This window comes from Osmerus mordax, chromosome 7 (assembly GCF_038355195.1).
Source record: "Osmerus mordax isolate fOsmMor3 chromosome 7, fOsmMor3.pri, whole genome shotgun sequence".
Taxonomy (NCBI): domain Eukaryota; kingdom Metazoa; phylum Chordata; class Actinopteri; order Osmeriformes; family Osmeridae; genus Osmerus; species Osmerus mordax.
This window is the reverse complement of record NC_090056.1, coordinates 20,608,422-20,631,666: the sequence shown is the minus strand read 5'-3', so window position 1 is coordinate 20,631,666 and position 23,245 is coordinate 20,608,422. Positions and strand designations below refer to the sequence as shown.

General features: G+C 52.3%; 1 protein-coding gene across 1 annotated transcript; it reads left to right on the top strand.

The window, feature by feature from the left end:
• The first annotated feature begins 763 nt into the window (after positions 1–763).
• arfgef2 (ADP-ribosylation factor guanine nucleotide-exchange factor 2 (brefeldin A-inhibited)) lies at positions 764–21,629 on the top strand. Its single transcript, XM_067239415.1, has 40 exons — positions 764–1,034; positions 2,550–2,580; positions 2,918–3,041; positions 3,197–3,343; positions 3,497–3,676; positions 3,948–4,206; positions 4,857–5,048; positions 6,144–6,271; positions 6,886–7,019; positions 8,302–8,536; positions 8,688–8,787; positions 8,989–9,128; positions 9,494–9,602; positions 9,741–9,933; positions 10,145–10,256; positions 10,386–10,591; positions 10,803–10,887; positions 11,100–11,271; positions 11,674–11,825; positions 11,979–12,107; positions 13,150–13,308; positions 13,778–13,919; positions 14,070–14,166; positions 14,371–14,411; positions 14,549–14,718; positions 15,895–16,046; positions 16,392–16,564; positions 16,847–17,007; positions 17,095–17,225; positions 17,570–17,699; positions 17,828–17,963; positions 18,730–18,868; positions 19,358–19,415; positions 19,500–19,617; positions 19,724–19,863; positions 20,066–20,264; positions 20,341–20,479; positions 20,635–20,752; positions 20,875–21,255; positions 21,552–21,629. Exons 1-40 carry the CDS (start codon positions 857–859, stop codon positions 21,627–21,629), a joined length of 5,868 nt encoding a protein of 1,955 aa, XP_067095516.1. The 5' UTR covers positions 764–856.
• The last annotated feature ends 1,616 nt before the right edge of the window (positions 21,630–23,245 follow it).

The following is a 23,245-nucleotide window of genomic DNA, read 5'->3' as shown; positions in this document are numbered from 1 at the left end:
ATACACGTCGCCATGACATTTCCATACTGTGAACAATTTCCGGCTTGTTTAGAGTTTAGAGAACCCGAACTAATGTCTGAACATTTTGCTTTGTGTCCGATTTGTGTTTTTTTCTTTTTGTACGAATGAGCAATGATTTTTGCTTGCCAGAATAAATCCTAAAGTATAGATTTGTACTGAAAATTGTCAGTATTTTCTTATTGAAGCTACACAATGTACATTTTTATCACATTTAATGAAGATTCATGATAGTTGATTCCATGAGCTGGAGAAAATAAACTAACATGTAGCAATCCCTACCTTTTATGTATTGTCTATTATTATCCAACCATACAGTTTCTATTCATTACATTATTGAACATTATTTTATGTGTGGGGGAAAAAGTTGTTCACAGACGTTGATCAGAGAGAGGCTGTACGCCACCTTGTGGACAGCCTGTGAATCGTCCAACTTTCATGAACAAGTTAGATTTGGCGACTCCGTTGTCATCCTCTACATTGACCTCGTTCACCAGACCACCGGGTAAATATCGAGGTAAACATGTCTGACACAAACATGAAACGGCTGGTAAATAAAATCTATCGGCCGTTATCTCTTAAAATGTTACAGGATGAAACAAGCCCGCTGAATCATTCAGACCACTGGAGGGGGACTTTCTAGAGCATATGAGAATCACGTGACGTGACGTTGAGCCAACATGGCGACACAGTGCTGATGTTGCAGCCCCAACAAACTCGTTGGCGACAGTATTGACACTAACCGATAGCCCGGTTCCGTTTGCCTTTCTGACACCTGCGTCAAACGCAGGGCCCGGCCGAGGATGACGGCCTGAGAAAAGATCGGTCCCTCCAAGAGATGCAACAACAACATCATCTTCATCTACCACCACCGCCGCCACAACAGACGCAGACAGAATCCAGCACGAAAACGAAGAGCATGTTTCTGTCCAGGGCTCTGGAGAAAATCCTGTCGGATAAGGAGGTGAAGCGGAGCCAAAACAGCCAGTTACGGAAAGCCTGTCAGGTTGCACTCGGTGAGCAAGTTGTGTTTTTATCAGTGTCTGTACGTCTGTACGATGTGTGTGTGACACATAAACCAAGACTTGGGTGCTAAGTTTAGCTAGCAAGGTAGCTCTAGCTAGGCTAGTTAGCTGCTAGCCGTTTAGCATTAGCCTAACCACTAATGGCCTTTCAGAGCTGACAGCTAGCTAGCTAACGTCAATATGCTTGTGTATCATTAAAATACCTGGACAACTAGCTAGGGAGGGTGGCGTGATCCGACAACGGCGCTTTTTGTAACAGTATTTGTGTGACTACCAACCTGGTAACTTAGTAGTTAGGTAGTTAACTAGCGAGCTAGCTAGCTTGCTAGTTACTTGACCAATCATTGTGCCGTACGTAGCACTGTGAACTGGCCAAAGCGGCACCTGAAGTCATTCAACTCCAGGATATTCTGACGTCCGGGCTTTTCCATTGAACGACTGAGCGGATCGTTTTACACACCCATCCAGCTCGTGTGTAAAACGAGCTAACCTAGGTTGTTTGATGAGAGATCTGCAAGATCCCGTTTTCCTCTGTATTTACTGTGGCCAGCCTATAAGCTGTCATTTGAACAGGGGAACGTACGTGTCAACTATTTAAATACCAGAGATATATTGCCTGTCTTTCTGTTCACCGGAGGGTGACAAAGTTGCGTACTCACTAGTAGCTTAGTGACACTTAGCAACTCAAATTTAAACGGAACAAGGAAGTAATGTGCCAATCCCCCCCAACCCCCTGTTGGTTTTATTTTCCTGGTTCCACTCTAAGATAATCATTCACCACTGGAAGATCCGGTTTAGTAGGATGAGGGTGGTTGAATATTCAGGAAGTCTTGTAGCTCAGTAGTTTTTCCTTGAAATGGTTTGAGGCTGAAAATAAGAGAGCGGGAGTTGATCGGTGACTGTGTTTTGATCTCAATCTGAAGCCTTTCATTATGCATGCATCAGATAGAGGCTCTCTCTCCTCATCTCCTCTCCTGTCTCCTTATCTCATCCTCTTCTCTCTACTTGTCTTTCCTCTCCTTTCTACTTCTCTTTTCTCCTCTTCTCACTTATCAATCTCCTTTCCTATTCTCTCTCCTTCACTTATCTCCTTTTCTCCCTTCTCCTCCTCTCTTCCCACTCTCCTCTCCTGTGTGTTTGTGTGTGTGGAGAGCAGTAGTGTGTGTGTGTGTGGCTTTGAGTGGGTGGAGACCTCATGCCTGCATGACTAAATGGTAGCAAATAACACTGTCTGGTCATCTGACTGGTAATGGAGGGTGTGTGTGTGCGTACGTGTGTGTGTGCTTGTACGTGAGTGTGTGCTTGTACGTGAGTGTGTGTGTCTGTAAATGAGGGTACCTTTTAATAATCACTACTTGTCTAATCAGGTATGCAGGTCAAAGTTCATGTTTCCTCCAGTGATTCTGACCCTGTCTCCTCCCTCCTCTCCTCTGCTCTCTCTCTCCTCTCCTCCTCTCCTCTGCTCTCTCTCTGTCTTCTGCTCTCTCTCCTCTCCTCTCTCCTCAGATGAAATCAAGATCGAGCTAGAGAAGCAAAAGTAAGTTCCTCCCATCTTTCTTTTGTTTATTGAATGTGAACACGTAGATGCTGTGTTCTAGCTTGTGTGTGCTAGTGGCAGGTAGATCTGCAGCTACGGGTCAATGAATTGCTTCTCGGTGACATAGCTGTCACATTTGCTTAGCGTGTGTGCATGCACACAAAATTGTAGTTATGTGCTTGTGTGTACTACTGCCACACACACACACACACACTCTAGAAACAACCATTCATCGACAACGTCTCAGACCGCTGAATGACCTCACTTCCTGTGCTCATGTCTGGCTGGGGGTCGGCTCTCTCGATTGGTTCCCTGACCCTGTGGTGTTGTTCCATAGAGATGGCACAGTGGTCCCGCCCAGAGCTAACTACATCGAGGCTGATAAGTATGTGCTGCCCTTCGAGCTGGCCTGTCAATCAAAGTCCCCACGGATAGTCAGCACTTCGCTGGACTGTCTACAGGTACACACACACATACACATACTACACATGCACACACACACACACATACTGTTATTATCGTTCGCTCCCTCTCCCTCTCAGACATACTGTAAATGCACAGACACTTTGACAAATTCACTAACCCCCTCCCTCCCTCTCTTCCTGCCTGCCTGCAGAAGCTCATAGCGTACGGCCACATCACAGGCAACGCCCCTGACAGCAGCGCCCCGGGGAAGCGTCTGATCGACAGGCTGGTGGAGACGGTGTGTGACTGCTTCCAGGGTCCGCACACGGACGAGGGCGTGCAGCTGCAGATCATCAAGGTGGGTTACATGACCTGAGGGTCACATGACTTGAGGGTCACATGATCGTTACCTGTGTGTCCTCACGGTCCTCTTAGAAGCTCAGGGACATGGTCTGAATTTTATATCAGTTAAGAAAACTACCTTTCTGACTGAATCTCTTCTCGCCCCCAGGCCCTTCTGACGGCAGTCACCTCTCCCCACATAGAGATCCATGAAGGCACGGTTCTGTTGACGGTCAGGACCTGCTACAACATCTACCTGGCCAGCAGGAACCTCATCAACCAGACCACGGCCAAGGCCACGCTCACACAGATGCTCAACGTCATCTTCACCCGCATGGAGACGCAGGCGGTCAGTCTGGCCCCCGGCTATTACCAGCTAGTACACACTCCAACTAGTGCACACTCCAGCTAGTACACACTCCAGCTAGTACACACTCTAGCTAGTACCTGCTAGTACACACTCCAGCTAGTACACACTCCCGCTAGTACACACTCCAGCTAGTACACACTCCTGCTAGTACTAGCTAGTACACACACCAGCTAGTACTAGCTAATACCAGTTAGCACCAGCTAGTGCACACTCCACACCCATCTCCCTGACCCCCCTGCTCGGTTTCCAGGCCCTGGAGGCCCAGGAACAGGAGAAGGACCGGCTGCCTCTGCCCCCCCGGCCCTCCTGCCCCTCCCCAGGGGGCGTCTCCGGCTCCCCCCGCTCCGACCGGAGCCACACCCCTGACCCCGGCCCCTCCCCCGTCGGCAGCACCCCGGACCTCAGCTCCACCACGCCCCCTGCCCCCGACACGCCCTCGCTCAACGGCCAACCAGAGGAGGGCAGGGCAGAGGAGGAGGCGGAGAAGAGGGAAGCCACACCCCTTCCAGGTACGGTGCCAACTGGGTGCGTTGCTAGGCAGGCGGTGAGCGTTGCTAGGCAGGCGGTGAACGTTTCTAGGTAGGGGGTGAGCATTGCTAGGCATGGGGTGAGCGTTGCTAGGCATGGGGTGAGCGTTGCTAGGCATGGGGTGAGCGTTGCTAGGCATGGGGTGAGCGTTGCTAGGCATGGGGTGAGCGTTGCTAGGCATGGGGTGAGCGTTGCTAGGCATGGGGTGAGCGTTGCTAGGCATGGGGTGAGCGTTGCTAGGCATGGGGTGAGCGTTGCTAGGCATGGGGTGAGCGTTGCTAGGCATGGGGTGAGCGTTGCTAGGCAGGGGGTGAGCGTTGCTAGGTAGGGGGTGAGCGTTGCTAGGCATGGGGTGAGCGTTGCTAGGCATGGGGTGAGCGTTGCTAGGCATGGGGTGAGCGTTGCTAGGCATGGGGTGAGCGTTGCTAGGCATGGGGTGAGCGTTGCTAGGCATGGGGTGAGCGTTGCTAGGCATGGGGTGAGCGTTGCTAGGCATGGGGTGAGCGTTGCTAGGCATGGGGTGAGCGTTGCTAGGCAAGGGGTGAGCGTTGCTAGGCAGGGGGTGAGTGTTGCTAGGCAGGGGGTGGTTGTTTACTGAGTCATGGCTGCAGTCTCTGATTGTCCTCTGCAGATGTGTTCGATGAAGAAGCTCCTGCCACGCCCCCCACAGTGACCAAGGAGAGGGTGGAGGAGGAGAGGGGGGAGGCAGGGAGGGCGGAGGAGGGGGAGGGAGAAAAAGAAGATACAAAGCCCACAGAAGAAGTTAAGGCGGAGGAGGAAGTGACATCATCTGAACCGGAGTCCCAGACACAGACCGGACCAGGTCAGACATTTTTTTATTCTATTCAATTTTTATTTAATTATTTATAAATGTTTTATTTCATATTTATATTAAATTTATTTATGAAATTGTTTAAATACAGTTGCATGCTTTCAAATGAACAGGGCTGTAATATTGATGTAAATGTACTAGGGGGGGGGGTGAATCAATTCTCATTTGAATCGATTCACATTTGAATCGCGATTCAGTCTTCTAGCGGTTCACATCGATTTGTCTGAGGTGGATATGCGAAGGACAGCTGACAGGTAATGATCAGGGTCTGCAGTTCAACTAGCAAACCATCAGCCCGCGTCCACTGAATCAGTAAAGTTCTTATTATGTCCGCGTTAGTTTTTTTTCTTCACAGCTTTCACTTTGACCTCAGTAAACAGATACTTAGAAGTCCATGTCTTGTTAAAAGTTAATCAGTGGCAAAGTTTTTAATTTTCGAGGGCTAACCAACAGCTAACTCTCCTGTCGGTGAGGTTGCGCAAGCGCACATATGTAAATCGCCTGATCACTGTAGTCTTTCAGGACTACATATTTACTACCGCTCAACACATTTATTTATTTTACATTTTTGATTTACCTCACGCGGGCCGGATTGAGACAGCCTGTGGCCGGTTATGGCCTGCGGGCCGTACAATGCCCAGGTCTGCTAAACTGACTCTCTGGTGCTCAGGTCGTAATTTCAATCACACAGCACGGAGCTACAGGAATATCTGGACCACAGCTAATCAGAGGCAAAGACCCGCCCCATCTCTGTCTCTGATTGGTTTAGACCACGATATGCTCCAACCATGAGTGTCAGTTCCGTCTTAGGATAACAAATGCTTCGTTTGTGGAGAGACAGCGGATGCGAGGAGGTTAGGTGCACCGGTGCGACCTAGGAAAAAAGTTTCTGTTTAGTCGCACCCGTACACATTTTGGTCGCATAGTGCAACCAAATTGGTCGCACTCTAGAGCCCTGCTCTTGGATTATCCACTGTCCTTAACTCCTCCCCCTTCCTCCCTCTCTCTCGCTCGCTCTCCCTCTCTTCTCCCTTCTGCCTCTCCTCCTCTCTTCTCCCTCCTGCCTCTCCTCCTCTCCTGTCCCAGGAGGGGACCATGCCTCTCTCCCCCAGCCGGAGCAGGGGGAGTTGGCGCCCCCCAGAGGCAGGGTGGAGGGGCAGCAGATGAACGGCATCATAGAGGATCGAGGCTCAGTCTCCTCTTCGGACATCCTGGTAAGTAGAGTCCCCTGATGCTACAGTAGAATCCCCTGGCTCTACAGTAGAATCCTCTGGTGCTACAGTAGAATCCCCTGGCTCTACAGTAGAATCCTCTGGCTCTACAGTAGAATCCTCTGGTGCTACAGTAGAATCCCCTGGCTCTACAGTAGAATCCCCTGGTGCTACAGTATAATCCCCTGGTGCTACAGTAGAATCCCCTGGTGCTACAGTAGAATCCTCTGATGCTACAGTAGAATCCTCTGGCTCTACAGTAGAATCCCCTGGTGCTACAGTATAATCCCCTGGTGCTACAGTAGAATCCCCTGGTGCTACAGTAGAATCCTCTGATGCTACAGTAGAATCCCCTGGTGCTACAGTAGAATCCCCTGGTGCTACAGTAGAATCCCCTGATGCTACAGTAGAATCCTCTGGTGCTACAGTAGAATCCCCTGGCTCTACAGTAGAATCCTCTGGTGCTACAGTAGAATCCCCTGGTTCTACAGTAGAATCCTCTGGTGCTACAGTAGAATCTTCACCAGGATGAGAGATCCACACTCAGAGAGCCACGCTGTTTCAGGGTTCTGTGTAAGTTGTTTTTACCTTTCTCCCCCCCCCCCCCCCTCCCGCAGGATTCTGAGGGTTGCCATGGAGCCCCCCCTGGTAGCAGGTTCTCTCATGTTCTCCAGAAGGACGCCTTCCTGGTGTTCCGCTCCCTCTGCAAGCTCTCCATGAAGCCCCTGGCCGACGGACCTCCAGACCCCAAGTCAGACATCTCCCTCTCCCTGATCTCCCTCACCCTGTCCTCTCTCTCCCTGTCCTCTCTCTCCCTGATCTCCCTCTCCCTGTCCTCTCTCCCTGTCCTCTCTCTCCCTGATCTCCCTCTCCCTGTCCTCCCTCTCCCTGATCTCTCTCTCCCTGTCCTCCCTCTCCCTGATCTCTCTCTCCCTGTCCTCCCTCTCCCTGTCCTCTCTCTCCCTGATCTCCCTCTCCCTGTCCTCTCTCCCTGTCCTCTCTCTCCCTGATCTCCCTCTCCCTGTCCTCTCTCTCCCTGTCCTCTCTCTCCCTGTCCTCCCTCTTCCTGATCTCCCTCTTCCTGATCTCCCTCTCCCTGTCCTCCCTCTCCCTGATCTCTCTCTCCCTGTCCTCCCTCTCCCTGTCCTCTCTCTCCCTGATCTCCCTCTCCCTGTCCTCCCTCTCCCTGATCTCCCTCTCCCTGGTCTCTCTCTCCCTGATCTCCCTCTCCCTGGTCTCTTGATACCCCTATCTCCCTGTCTTACATCCTCGACTCCTAACATCTAAGTCTGTCATAGTTCCCTTGCCTTAACATTAAGTTTTATACATTAAACTTCTAACTCCTTATTCACCTCCTAAATCCTAGTTCCTCATTCCCTTCCCTCTGCCTAAGTAAACATCTGTGTTTCTGAAGTCGTTCTGCGTGGTTAGCTGGTCTGCTCTCTCTTGGAAGTCGCTTTGGATAAAAGCGTCTGCTAAATGTAAATGTCTGGTCTGGGAAGGCCTCAGTTACAGGAACATGAAACCCAGTGCGGGGAGGAGGGGGAGGAAGGGGAGAGGGAGGAGGTTGGCCAGGTGATAGGTGGTGGTGAATAGGAGGTGAATAGTGTAACAGAACCTGACTACCATGTCCAGACGAGGGGAGGGGAGGGCAGAGGGAGGGGAGGAGAGGGGAGAGGGAAGGGAGGGAGGGAGGGAGGGAGGAGGGACAGAGACGGAGGGAGGAAGGAGAGGAAGGATGGGAGACTGAGCTCAATCATTCCATTATATTTGATTCCATAACTTTGAAATAATGTCTTATCTCTTTCCTCTGTCTCCCCCTCTCGTCTCCTCCCCCTCTCGTCTCCTCCCCCTCTCCTCTCCTCCCCCTCTCCTCTCCCCCCCCTCTCCTTTCCCCCCTTCTCCTCTCCTCTCCTCCCCCTCTCCTCTCCTCTCCTCCCCCTCTCCTCTCCCCCCCTCTCCTCTCCTCTCCTCCCCCTCTCCTCTCCCCCCCCTCTCCTCTCCTCTCCTCCCCCTCTCCTCTTCTCCCCAAGGTCTCATGAGTTGCGTTCCAAGGTGGTCTCCCTGCAGTTGCTGCTGTCTGTGCTGCAGGGGGCGGGGCCTGTGTTCCGCACGCACGAAATGTTTGCCAACGCCATCAAGCAGTACCTGTGTGTGGCGCTGTCCAAGAACGGGGTCTCCTCCGTGCCCGAGGTGTTCGAGCTCTCGCTCGCCATATTCCTCACGCTCCTCTCTCACTTCAAGGTCCACCTCAAGATGCAGATCGAGGTACACACACGCATGTAAACACACACACACACACCAGATAAGACAGACAACACTGCTGAAATATTTTCATGGGAATGAGCTTCCATCTTGTCTTAGACTCCCTCTCTCTTCCCCTCTCTGCTCCTTCCCACCACCTCCTCTCCCTCTCCAGGTGTTCTTCAGAGAGATCTTCCTCACCATCCTGGAGACGTCCTCCAGCTCCTTCCAACACAAGTGGATGGTGATCCAGACCCTCACACGCATCTGTGCAGGTACACACCCGCACACATGCACACACACACACACACACTCACACACACTCTCACACACACCCACTCTCACATACACACACACAGACTCACACACACTCTCACACTCTCTCACACACACACACTCTCTCTCACGCACACACACACGCGCACACACACACACAGACCCCCCCCAGGGCTCCCAGCATGCTCCTCTGTCCCCAGACGCCCAGTGTGTGGTGGACATCTACGTGAACTATGACTGTGACCTGAACGCTGCCAACATCTTCGAGCGTCTGGTGAACGACCTGTCCAAGATCGCCCAGGGCAGGAGCGGCCAGGAGCTGGGCATGACTCCTCTGCAGGTACACTGACTCCCTCTGACTCCTCTGCAGGTACACTGACTCCCTCTGCAGGTACACTGACTCCCTCTGACTCCTCTGCAGGTACACTGACTCCCTCTGCAGGTACTCTGACTCCTTCTGACTCCCTCTGACTCCTCTGCAGGTACACTGACTCCCTCTGACTCCTCTGCAGGTACTCTGACTCCCTCTGACTCCTCTGCATGTACACTGACTCCTTCTGACTCCCTCTAACTCCCTCTGCAGGTACACTGACTCCCTGACTCTGACTAGATTAGGACTGTGACTCTCGGAATGTGAGTCAGTGTAGCTCTCGGATGCTCTCATCGTCTTATCCTTGTTTGTGCGTTTGTGTGTGTGTGTTGCAGGAACTCAGCCTCCGTAAGAAGGGGCTGGAGTGTTTGGTGTCGGTGCTGAAGTGCATGGTGGAGTGGAGCAGAGACATGTACCTCAACCCCAACCTGCAGGCCAACCTCGGTGAGACTCCCCGGAGTGTGTGTGTGTGTGTGTGTGTTGGTCTCTCTTAGTGTGTTTGTCAAAATTGAGTTGTTCTTGTTAGTGTGCGTGTGTACCTATGTGTGTGTACATGTGTGTGTACCTGTGTGTGTGTTCCAGGCCAGGAGCGTCCGGCGGAGGCGGAGGGGGCGGAGCTGAAGCTTCCGGAACACGTGTCGTCACGGAGGGACAGCAGCAGCTCTCTGGAGTCCACGCTGTCGAGCGCCCAGCAGGACCCTAACCCCGACCCCAACCCCGAACAGTATGAGGTCATCAAGCAGCAGAAGGACATCATTCAGCACGGCATCCAGCTGTGAGTGACCACGCCCCCCTGCTAGGCCACGCCCCCAACAACCATGCCTCAGTGTGACCACGCCCCTGTGTGACCACGCCCCTGTGTGACCACACCCCTCTATGCATTATGATTTTGTCTCCCTGACCTTCAACCTGGTCTCTCTCCCCCCCCCTTCCTCCCCTTCCTGCCCCTTTCTCCCTCACCCCCATCTCTCCCCCCCCCCCTCCAGGTTTAATAAGAAGCCTAAGCGAGGGGTCCAGTACCTGCAGGAGCAAGGCATGCTGGGAGTCTCAGCGGAGGACATCGCCCAGTTCCTCCACCAGGAGGAGCGCCTGGACACGGTGACAAACACACACACACGCACACACACACAGGCACACACAGATACACATGCACACACACACACATAGACAGGCACATACACACCTTCACACACACACTTATCAGTGTGGATGAATCCCCCCCTTCAGACCCAGGTGGGGGAGTACCTGGGCGAGAACATCCGCTTCAACAAGGAGGTGATGTACCGCTACGTGGACCAGCTGGACTTCTGTGGCCGGGACTTTGTGTGTGCGCTCAGGGTGTTCCTGGAGGGCTTCCGTCTGCCCGGGGAGGCCCAGAAGATAGACAGGCTCATGGAGAAGTTTGCCGCCCGATACCTGGAGTGCAACCAGGGGTGAGAGGGGGAGAGGGGGAGGAGGGAGGGGGAGAGGGGGAGGAATGAGGGGGGGGGGGGGGAGGAATGAGGGGGAGAGGGGGAGGAATGAGGGGGAGAGGAGGGGGGGGGCGGGGGGGGGGGAGGAGGAGGAGCAGGGGAGGAGGGAGGGGGAGGGGGGGGAGAGAGACGTCATTAGCAGCTGACCTTGTTGTTGTTGTTGTTGCTGCAGACAGACAGAGTTTGCCAGTGCAGACACAGCCTACGTCCTGGCCTACTCTATCATCATGCTCACCACCGACCTGCACAGTCCTCAGGTACGCACACATACACACATTCACACACATTAAACCTCACACGCAAAATACATACATTTTCTTTCTCTTATTATAACCTTTACATTTCCCTTTACCTACTATCTCCTCCATTTCCCCCCCTCTTCATCTCTCCCTCCTCCTCCCTCCCCTTTCTCTCCCTCACTTCCTTTTCTCCCCTTCCCTCCTTGTTCTCTCCCCCCCCCCCCCTCCAGGTGAAGAACAAGATGACGAAGGAGCAGTACATCAAGATGAACAGAGGCATCAACGACAGTAAGGACCTGCCAGAGGACTACCTGTCCTCCATCTACAACGAGATCGCCGGCAAGAAGATCTCCATGAAGGAGAGCAAGGAACACTCTATCACCCCCAAGTCCAGCAAGCACAGTGAGGAGGGGAGGAGGGGAGAGGACGGGAGGAGGGGAGGGGGGGAGAGGAGGGGAGGGGAGGGGAGGGGAGGGGAGGGGGGGAGAGGAGAGGAGAGGAGGAGGGGGAGAGGGGGAGGGGGGAGCAGAGGGGAGGGGAGGGGAGGGGGAGGGGAGGGGGAGGAGGAGGAGGAGGAGGGGAGAGGGGGGAGGGGGGAGGGGAGTCTTGACATTTGTGTTCACTGAGTCTCAGTAGACTAACTGTAGTGTGTGTGTGTGTGTGTGTGTGTGTGTGTGTGTGTGTGTGTGTGTGTGTGTGTGTGTGTGTGTGTGTGTGTGTGTGTGTGTGTGTGTGTGTGTGTGTGTGTGTGTGTGTGTGTGTGTGTGTGTGTGTGTGTGTGTGTGTGTGTGTGTGTGTGTGCAGACGTGGCCAGTGAGAAGCAGAGGCGGCTGCTCTACAACGTGGAGATGGAGCAGATGGCCAAGACAGCCAAGGCTCTGATGGAGGCGGTGAGCCACGCCCAGGCCCCCTTCTTCAGCGCCACACACCTGGAGCACGTCAGGCCCATGTTCAAGGTACACACACACACACACCTGGAGCACGTCAGGCCCATGTTCAAGGTACACACACACACACACACCACCACTACAACCAGCTGCAGGGACGAAACACAGATGTGATATCAGTGTGAATCTATCTGACCTAGTGTGTGTATGGTGTGTGTGCAGCTGGCCTGGACGCCCCTGCTAGCAGCGTTCAGTGTGGGGCTGCAGGACTGTGACGACCAGGAGGTGGCCTGTCTCTGTCTGGAGGGGATCCGCTGTGCCATCAGGATCGCCTGCATCTTCAGCATGCAGGTGTGCCCTCACACACACCACACACACACACCACACACACACACCATACACACACACACCCAGGGATGGAAATTAGCACCCGCCACCAGCCAAATGTGGGTGATTTTGTGTTGTGGCGGGTAAATAACATTATTACACGGCTGTTCTTAATGCTGTAGAATGCCCCATTCACTTCAATGTGGCTTCCCAACGTTCTGCAGTCAATAATTTTTCGATAACAGACCGTTGCTATGTATAATTGACCGCTGTCAAGAGAAGTGGCCTTTTTGCCTCGGATTCACGTCTTTCGTAGCACTCCGCAAGTAGTCCGGTAACTTTTCAACTCCAGCGTACTCCGTTGCTTAGCGACGTCAGCTGATTTGAAGCCTAAAGAATGTTCAACATCTTTGGTGAACTATTTCTCTGCTGATCAACACTACGAATGGTAACATATAAATTGTAATAAGACACACTGTGTTAAGTTTATTTTTTGGCAAGTAGCCGTGTAATAAGCGGGATAATGTATAGAACGCCGTTGTCATTATCGGGAAAATAAGCCCCTTCAGAGCGAAGCTACAACCCTCCGCTTCGCGTCGGGGTGCTGTTCGCCCTGTCGTGGAAGAAGAACGCTCAGGAAAGCACCTCTGAAACTTCGGAATCTGATTCTGATGAGCAGGAGTAAACTGTACTGGGATTGGGGAGGATGGGTGGAGGAATGTTAGTTTGTTGTTTAATCAGTTCGTGGTTTGTGCATGTATAAAAGAGAGAGTGTCAGTGTTTCATTGAGACTGAGATTAAATAAACTGCTTAAGTATTGTAGATCTTGTAGTATTAATTTTCACATGCAGTTACACATTGTCGGTTAAAAACAAGAAAGTGGCTGGTAAAAACATTGAGTGGCTGGTAGATTTTGAAATCCACCAGCCACATTGGCCAGTGGACAATTTTTTTTATTTCCATCCCTGCACACACCATACACACACACCAGGAGAGAGCCTCTTACCCCCCCCCCCCCTGTCTTACCTCTCGTGTGTGTGTGTGTTCGGTGTGTGTGTGTGTGTAGCTGGAGCGTGATGCGTACGTCCAGGCCTTGGCCAGATTCACCCTGCTCACAGCCAGCTCCAGCATCACTGAGATGAAGCAGAAGAACATTGACACCATCAAGACCCTGATCACCGTGGCCCACACTGACGGAAACTACCTGGGGCACTCCTGGCACGAGGTGAGGCTGGGGTGGGGTGGGGTGGGGCTGGGGTGGGGCTGGGCTGGGGTGGGGCTGGGTGGGGTGGGGTGGGGATAGGGCTGGGGTGGGGCTGGGGATAGGGCTGGGGCTGGGGATAGGGCTGGGGTGGGGCTGGGGCTGGGGATAGGGCTGGGGTGGGGCTGGGGATAGGGCTGGGGTGGGGCTGGGGCTGGGGCTGGGGATAGGGCAGGGGTGGGGCTGGGGCTGGGGATAGGGCTGGGGTGGGGCTGGGGCTGGGGATAGGGCTGGGGCTGGGGATAGGGCTGGGGTGGGGCTGGGGATAGGGCTGGGGTGGGGCTGGGGCTGGGGTGGGGATAGGGCTGGGGCTGGGGATAGGGCTGGGGCTGGGGATAGGGCTGGGGCTGGGGCTGGGGATAGGGCTGAGGTTTAAAATAATTGTCTTACATGTACCCCCCTGGCATCTGTGTGCGTGCGTGTGTGTGTGTAGATCCTCAGGTGTATCAGTCAGCTGGAGCTGGCCCAGCTGATCGGTACGGGGGTGAAGCCTCGCTACGTCTCTGGGGTGATGAGGGAGCCAGGGGTCAGAGGTCACCCCTCTGGAGGAGAGGAGTTCATGACCTTGGGGCTGGGTAGGGAGCACACACTCAGATACACACACAGATACACACACCTCTGGAGGAGAGGAGTTCATGGGTAGGGAGCACACACACTGCATGTGTGTGTGTGACTGCCTTTGTGTTAACTGTGTGTGTGTGTGTGTGTGTGTGTGTGTGTGTCAGGTACCCTGGTGGGGGCTCCAGACAGGAGGCAGATGGCTCACCTGCAGGAGTCTGTGGGAGAGACCAGCTCTCAGAGCGTAGTGGTAGCTGTGGACAGGTCAGACATCATCCCTCCATCCTCTCATCATCCCTCCATCCTCTCATCATCCCTCCATCCTCTCATTATCCCTCAATCATCCCTCCATCCTCTCATCATCCCTCAATCATCCCTCCATCCTCTCATCATCCCTCCATCCTCTCATCATCCCTACATACTCCTTCAATCATCCCTCTTCATCCATCTATGTTTGTTCCGTTGCAGGATCTTCACTGGCTCCACCAGGCTAGATGGAAATGCAGTTGGTAAGTGTGTGTGTGTGTGTGTGTGTATCCAGTACCTGTGTGTGTGTGTATCCAGTACCTGTGTGTGTGTGTGTGTGTGTATCCAGTCCCTGTGTGTGTGTGTATCCAGTACATAACCACGCCCCCCCTCTCCCCAGTGGACTTTGTGCGCTGGCTGTGTGCCGTGTCCATGGATGAGCTGGCCTCCTCCCACCAGCCCCGCATGTTCAGCCTGCAGAAGATCGTGGAGATCTCCTACTACAACATGAACCGCATCCGCCTGCAGTGGTCCAGGATCTGGCATGTCATCGGAGATCACTTCAACAAGGTCCACCGGCCTCTTACTGGGGGGCGGGACACGACAGTAACTGTGCATGTGTCTCTAACAGTGTGTGTGTGTCTCTAACAGTGTGCATGTGTCTCTAACAGTGTGTGTGTGTCTCTAACAGTGTGCATGTGTCTCTAACAGTGTGCGTGTGTCTCTAACAGTGTGCATGTGTCTCTAACAGTGTGCATGTGTCTCTAACAGTGTGTGTGTGTCTCTAACAGTGTGTGTGTGTCTCTAACAGTGTGTGTGTGTCTCTAACAGTGTGCATGTGTCTCTAACAGTGTGTGTGTGTCTCTAACAGAGTGTGTGTGTGTCTCTAACAGTGTGCATGTGTCTCTAACAGTGTGCATGTGTCTCTAACAGAGTGTGTGTGTCTCTAACAGTGTGTGTGTGTCTCTAACAGTGTGTGTGTGTCTCTAACAGTGTGCATGTGTCTCTAACAGTGTGTGTGTGTCTCTAACAGTGTGTGTGTGTCTCTAACAGTGTGTGTGTGTCTCTAACAGTGTGCATGTGTCTCTAACAGTGTGCATGTGTCTCTAACAGTGTGCATGTGTCTCTAACAGTGTGTGTGTGTCTCTAACAGTGTGCATGTGTCTCTAACAGTGTGTGTGTGTCTCTAACAGTGTGCATGTGTCTCTAACAGTGTGTGTGTGTCTCTAACAGTGTGCATGTGTCTCTAACAGTGTGTGTGTGTCTCTAACAGTGTGCATGTGTCTCTAACAGTGTGTGTGTGTCTCTAACAGTGTGCATGTGTCTCTAACAGTGTGTGTGTGTCTCTAACAGTGTGCATGTGTCTCTAACAGTGTGCATGTGTCTCTAACAGTGTGCGTGTGTCTCTAACAGTGTGTGTGTGTCTCTAACAGTGTGTGTGTGTCTCTAACAGTGTGTGTGTGTCTCTAACAGTGTGTGTGTGTCTCTAACAGTGTGTGTGTGTCTCTAACAGTGTGTGTGTGTCTCTAACAGTGTGTGTGTGTCTCTAACAGTGTGTGTGTGTCTGTAACAGTGTGTGTGTGTCTCTAACAGTGTGTGTGTGTCTCTAACAGTGTGTGTGTGTCTGTAACAGTGTGTGTGTGTCTCTAACAGTGTGTGTGTGTCTCTAACAGTGTGTGTGTGTCTCTAACAGTGTGTGTGTGTCTCTAACAGTGTGTGTGTGTCTGTAACTGTGTGTTTGTGCAGGTGGGCTGCAGCCCTAACGAGGACGTGGCTGTGTTTGCAGTGGACTCCCTGCGCCAGCTCTCCATGAAGTTCTTGGAGAAGGGAGAGCTGGCCAACTTCCGCTTCCAGAAGGACTTCCTCAGGCCCTTCGAACACATCATGAAGAAGAACAGGTGAAAGGTGGGGGGAGGAGAGGTGGAGGGAGGAGAGGTGGAGGGAGGAGAGATGGAGGGAGGAGAGATGGAGGGAGGAGAGGTGGAGGGAGGAGAGGTGGAGGGAGGAGAGGTGGAGGGAGGAGAGGTGGAGGGAGGAGAGGTGGAGGGAGGAGAGATGGAGGGAGGAGAGGTGGAGGGAGGAGAGGTGGAGGGAGGAGAGGTGGAAAAGGAGAAGAGAGTGGGAAGAGAGGAGAGACGGGAGGAGGAGAGTTGGTAGAGAGATGGAGCAGAGGTGAAGAAAATATTGAATGACAAGTTAAACAGCATTTTTTCCATTAACTGCAAAGCTTCCATCCCGTCCAGGTCCCCCATCATCAGGGACATGGTGATCCGCTGCGTGGCCCAGATGGTCAACTCCCAGGCAGGGAACATCCGCTCCGGGTGGAAGAACATCTTCTCAGTGTTCCACCAGGCGGCCTCCGACCACGACGAGACCATCGTGGAGCTGGCCTTCCACACCACCGGACACATCGTCTGTGAGAAGCAACCTCTCACCTCTTATTATCACTGACCTGACCACCATTATCACTGACCTCCACAGACAGACCACCGTACAGTAGACCATATCACTGACCTCCACAGACAGACCACCGTACAGTAGACCACCCTAACAGACAGAGCTCCATAGACACACAGGCTCAACCAGACTGGCACCACCTCAAGTCTCAAACAATATATTGTCCCTTCTGTTGTTCATCTCTCTTCCTTCTCTCTCTCTCTCTCTCTCTATCTCTCTCTATCTCTCTCTCTGTCGTCAGTGAACACCTTCCAGCAGCACTTTGCGGTGGCCATCGACTCGTTCCAGGATGCAGTGAAGTGTCTGTCTGAGTTTGTGTGCAACGCAGCTTTCCCCGACACCAGCATGGAGGCCATCAGGCTGATCCGGCACTGCGCCAAGTACATTGCAGACCGGCCGCAGGTACACATCTCTCTCTCTCTCTCTCTCTTCCATCCCCTCTCATTCTCTCCTCCACCATCTCATCTCTCTCTCCTCCCCCTCTCCCAGGCCTTGAGAGAGTACACCAGTGATGACATGAACGTTGCCCCTGGTGACCGTGTGTGGGTCCGTGGCTGGTTCCCCATCTTGTTTGAGCTGTCCTGCATCATCAACCGCTGCAAGCTGGACGTACGCACACGGTCAGTCGCCATGACGACACTCATGACAAGCATGCTGCCTTGCTACGGTAACTGTGACAGTGGCACATCCATGTGTACGGCCCCTGTCACCGTGATGACGGAGGCCATCCACATGGATGAAGCATGGGTACCTCTGAGTATCTTACTACAACTGTAGAATATTACAACTTAAGTGTATAACTACACACTGTATTTTGCAATGATTACTGCAGCGATTTGAGCTATACAATGTGTGTGTTCATTATTGTCTGTATGTGTGTGTGTGTTCCTGCTTGTATGTGTGTGTGTGTTCCTGCTTGTATGTGTGTGTGTGTGTCTGTTATCCTGCTCGTGTGCGTGTGCAGGGGTCTAACGGTCATGTTTGAGATCATGAAGAGCTACGGAGCTTCCTTCCAGCAGCACTGGTGGCACGACCTGTTCAGGATCGTTTTCAGGATCTTCGACAACATGAAGCTGCCGGAACAACAGACAGAGGTCAGGGGTCCCACACTGCCCGTCACCATGGAGACGCCCTTCAGGAGCCTCCCACGTATCTTTGACGTGTGTGTGTGTCTCTGTGTGTGTGTGTGTGTGTGTGTGTGTCTCTGTGTGCGTGTGTGTAGAAGACAGAGTGGATGACCACCACATGTAACCACGCCCTGTACGCCATCTGTGACGTGTTCACCCAGTTCTACGAGCCGCTCAGCCAAGTGCTGCTGGACGACATCTACACACAGCTCCAGTGGTGCGTCAGACAAGGTGAGGGAGGGGGAGGAGGGGCAGGAGGGGGGAGGAGGGGGAAGGGGGGTAAAAAAAAAAACCTTTCTAAACTTTTCTTTAGAAATTTTTTCAAACCATTTCAAAGGTTTTTTCCTTAAGCTTTTTTCAGAAATGTCAACCTTTTGAAGAAAAACTATTCTAAACCTTCTGAAAATATTTCAACCTTTTTAAAACTTTTCTTTCTAAATGTTTAGAATCTTTAGAAACGCTTTTTTATTTTTTTGTTGGAAATGTATTATTATTATTTTGACCTTTCAAAACTTTTTTTTAAATATTTTTTAAACCTTTCAAAACGTTTCTTTCGAAATGTTTTTGAACCTTTAGAAACTTTTTTTGCAACTTTTCCTATGAAAATATTTTTTGACCTTCCAAAACGTTTTTTTAAAATATTTTGTTACATTTCCAAACTTTTTTTAAACCTTTTTCACACAGTGAGAGGAGAGGAGAGAGGAGAACAGAAAAGCCTTAAACAGAGTAGAGTAAAGCAGAAATAATATTGATCATGCCAAAGTATTAAACTAACAACATTTTCCAGTGTTATACAGATATTATGTAGACCTGAGCTCTACAGTGTAATACAGTGGTGTTGTACAATAGACCAGAGATCTACAGTGTAATACAGTGGTGTTGTACAGTAGACCTGAGATCTACAGTGTAATACAGTAGTGTTGTACAGTAGACCAGAGCTCTACAGTGTAATACAGTAGTGTTGTACAGTAGACCAGAGGTGTGTCTCTCTCTCCAGACAATGAGCAGCTCGCCCGCTCAGGGACCAACTGCCTGGAAAACCTGGTGATCCTGAACGGGGAGAAGTTTAGCCCTGACGTCTGGGACGCCACCTGCTCCTGCCTGCTTCAGATCTTCCAGACCACCAGCCCGCACGCGTGAGCCCCCCAATAACTACCCTCTAATTACCCCACCCCCCCAATAACTACCCTCTAACTACCCCAGCCCCCCAATAACTACCCTCTAACTACCCCAGCCCCCCAATAACTACCCTCTAACTACCCCAGCCCCCCAATAACTACCCTCTAACTACCCCAGCCCCCCAATAACTACCCTCTAACTACCCCAGCCCCCCAATAATTACCCCCTACCTCCCCTGCCCTCCTAACTAGATCGTAAACTCCGCCCTCTCAGAAGGTCTCATGTTCTCCTCGTCTCCACGTGAGGAAGTGTCACATGACCACATGCCTGGCGGGATGTCTCTAAACACTGAGTAGCTCTCAATCGCTCACACACAGATGCAGAGCGTGATGTCATTATGATGTCATCAGCAGAAGTCTTAGATCGTGACTCATGGACGCCTCATGTCCACAGGAAGCTACTGGTCACATGACCAGTGCTCACATTCTGTTTACGTCCCTCCACAGCTTGTTGACATGGCGACCGGCTGGACAGGAAGAGGAAGTCGTGGAGGGGAGACACATGGTGAGAGAACGGTGTTGTTCTGGATTGGTTGTGGCTCCCGTCCAGCCACAACAGTACTGTTATCTGATTGGTTTGTGTGTGTAGGACGTGGACTACGACAGCCAATCCCAAAGCAGCTTTGACAGGGCCCTATCAGAGCGAGGCGGCCAGAGCCAGATGTCCACCGCCAGCGACGACACCTGGAAAGAAAAATCCAACGCCAGTACGAACACACACACACATGCCTACACACACACACTCGCACACACGCACACACTTACACAAGGCCACGTGTGTGTGTGTGTGTGTGTGTGTGTGCGTGCGTGCAGGGCTGCCAGACCAGAAGCTGTTTGCAGGACTGCTCATCAGGTGTGTGGTGCAGCTGGAGCTGATTCAGACGGTGGACAATATCGTGTTCTACCCCTCCACCAGCAGGAAGGAGGACGCTGACAACATGGCCGCCGCCCAGGTGAGGGGGGGCGGGGGGGGGGGGGGCGGCTGTATTCAGGGATGAGGGAGGTGTTTAATCTTTAATCAACAAGGGTTCGTTGCATCCAGAACGTTTGACCCCACGGTCTCCTCTCGCTCTCTCGCTCGCTCTCTCTCCCGCTCTGTTTCCCCCCCCCCCTGTTTCTCCCTCTCTTCTCTCTCCCTGTCCCTCCCCCCCCCAGAGGGACACCCTGGAGGAGGGGGGTCCAGGGCAGGCCCAGGAGGGGGCCCCGGGGCAGGTGGCCCAGGAGGCCCAGGGGATGTACAGCCACCTGTCTCCTCAGCACCTGTTTAAGCTGCTGGACTGCCTGCTGGAGTCTCACTCCTTCGCCCGGGACTTCAACTCTAACAACGAGCAGAGGACAGCTCTCTGGAGGGCAGGTGAGGCTACACAGCTGCCCCCAACTACCCCCAATTGGTCTCTGAATAGCTCTAACTCCCCCTCCCCCCCTCTCAGGCTTCAAGGGGAAGTCCAAGCCCAACCTGTTGAAGCAGGAGACCAGCAGTCTGGCCTGCAGCCTGAGGATCTTGTTCAGGATGTACTCTGACCCAGCGCTGTCCACCAGCTGGCCTGACATCCACACACGCCTGCTGCTGTGAGTGTGTGGTGTGTGTGTGTGTGTGTGTGCGTGCGTGCGTGCGTGCGTGCGTGCGAGGGGGGGGGCTAACACTGTAGAATATTTGTGACGTCAGCTGTGAATGATGATGATAATCACTTTGTGTGTGCGTGCGTGTGTGTGTGTGTGTCCAGGGTATGCAGTGAGGCGCTGGGTTACTTCATCAGACTGACATCGGAGAGTCACAGAGAGGCCTGGACCAGCCTGCTGATGCTGCTGCTCACCAGGACCCTGAGACTGCCTGACCACAAGGTACACACACACACAGCATACACACACACACCATACACCACACACACGTCAGACATACAAGCATGTCTGAGAAGGTTGAAGGAACCCTGTTGACACTAACCCCTCCCCTCTGCCCCCCCCAGTTCAAGCCCCATGCGTCCTGCTACTACCCCCACCTGTGTGAGATGATGCAGTTTGACCTGATCCCAGAGCTCAGAGTCGTCCTCAGACACTTCTTCCTGCGCATCGGCTCTGTCTTCCACATCGCCGCCGCTGCACCCCCCACGCCTGCCCCCTCCCCCGTGCCCCCCTCCCTCGCCCCTGCGCCTGCCCCATCCTCCTCGCCCCCCTCCCTCGCCCCCGCACCTGCCCCCTCCCCCGTGCCTCCCTCCCTCACCCCCGCACCTGCCCCCTCCCCCGTGCCCCCCACGCCTTCCCCCTCCCCCGTGCCTGCCCCATCCTCAGAGCCCCCCTCCCTCGCCCCTGCACCTGCCCCCTCCCCCGCGCCCCCTGCCCCATCCTCCGTGCCCCCCTCCCTCACCCCCACGCCTTCCCCCTCCCCTGTGACCCCTGCACCTGCCCCCTCCCCTGCACCCTAGAGAGGGGAGAGAGGAGAGAGGAGGGAGGAGGGATAAGGGTGAGAGCAAGAAGAGAGGATGGAGGAGGCCAAAGAGAGGAGGAGGAGGAGGGGGTGAAGAGGGGGAGAAGAAAAGGACCACCTGCCTCCTCTCTGTCTGCCTGTCTTCATGGAGACGCCCTCTGACCCCCCAACCAGGAAGTGAACTGCAAAGTGACCTTGACCGGTCTCCCCTCCCATCAGACCAGATCTCCAACCACTCAGCAGAACCAGGACTCTCACCATAACTTATTGATGCTGCTCCATGCGAACAGTATGTGATCTTTCTTTTGTTTTGTGTTTTTGTTTGTTGGGTTTGGTTTGTCTTTCTGTTTTTAATACGACGAGCGATCATATCTTCATCCATGTTCAAAAGCAGACATCAACATCTGGAGGGGAGGGGGATTGGGGGAGGGGAGGGGGATTGGGGAGGGGGATTGGGGGAGGGGGACAGAGTAAGAGGCACAGTTAATGTTGTTGTCTGGAAGTACCAGAAGAACACAGACAGATACTCTCCATATTTAGTTAGTTGATTTCGGTTGTGCCTCTTAGTAAGTCACAAGACGCCTAAATCATGACCAGGATTCCCCATCAAACCAACCGGTGACAGCAGGTCATTGGTTCTCTCTAGTTCCTGCCCACAGCTGATTGGCTCGGCTGAACCGCTTCCCACAGCTGGTTGGCTCTCCCTAGTTCCTGTCCCCAGCAGGTTGGCGACTCCAGTGTCACACGTATTAATGGAGCACAACAACCTGTTTCCATGACACTGCCGTTGCCCGGGCAACCCTCGAGATTCTCCGTCCTGCTACATAGACATGCCACTGGGGGGCGCTGTGAGGTGGCTTTGCTCTCGTATTTATTTACTTCTTGATTTGATTTCTTTTTTTATTTTATATATAAATATATATATCTTTTATAATATGATCTAACTTATCAGTTTACATGAGGGGCTTGACGATAAGCTGCTTCTGTTATTGCATTCCCTCCACCCCCCCACCTCTCACCCCCCCACATCCGAGACCTCAGAAGAGAAATGGATCTTCCTCATCTGCAGATCTGTCATCTGAACATTCACAAGACGAATTCTCTCCTTCCTTCCTTATTTCAAACGGTTCTATTTTTCTACTCTCTACACACACACACACACACACACACACACACGCACACTGGTAGCATTCCTCTCCTATGTCAGCTTTCCAGCATAGCTCCTGAATCAATAGTATGTCCCACGCAAGTGTTGTAATCTAATTGGAATGAAGCTAAACCAAAACATGAATCCATAAATGGTGTTATGCCCCATATGCCCCCACCCACCTCGTTTTTTTTAAGAAGGATGTATGTAATTATTTGAAGTGCATTTAAATATTTTTGAGAAGCTTTCCTTCCCCTGCAACTATGGGTCTGTGCTTTGTTGCCTAAAGTAAAGGGGCACGTTATAAATACGTATACAGTATATGGAGAAATGCAGACTGTAAAGTTTTCATGTAAAATACATAGAAAGGTGATATACTATACATATTGTGATGTAATATTCCAGGCATTTGGTGAAGTAATCAATAAACCTTGAATTCTGAACCTTCTTTCTATTTCAGTGTTTTGACTTTGCGCTATGGTTGTACCATAATGTGGCGATACTGTGTTTTCTATAAGCCCACGGCGCGGCGCTGTTATCAACACTGAGCGTCAAAATGTAGGAAGACACATTTTGGGGTAACAAAGGTTACCATGGAGATATGCAACATCCTTTGTTTTTGTGATGGCAGTGTGAATGAATGATGCTAGCTCCAGCAATTGGAAATACTCTTTATCATGCAACCCACAAAGTTTGTATATAGTCCAACTTCCTTGCTTACTCCAAACTATGTTTAGGTAGGTTTTCAGTTTTTATTGGTAGCAAG

What these genes read in the sequence shown, in the direction of transcription:
- arfgef2 (XM_067239415.1), top strand. Translation starts at nt 857, where the DNA reads ATGCAACAACAACATCATCTTCATCTACCACCACCGCCGCCACAACAG. An exon ending in ACGTCAGGCCCATGTTCAAG is followed by an intron (nt 11,826 to 11,978) that starts GTACACACACAC and finishes GTGTGTGTGCAG; the next exon opens with CTGGCCTGGACGCCCCTGCT. An exon ending in ACATTGCAGACCGGCCGCAG is followed by an intron (nt 17,008 to 17,094) that starts GTACACATCTCT and finishes CCCCTCTCCCAG; the next exon opens with GCCTTGAGAGAGTACACCAG.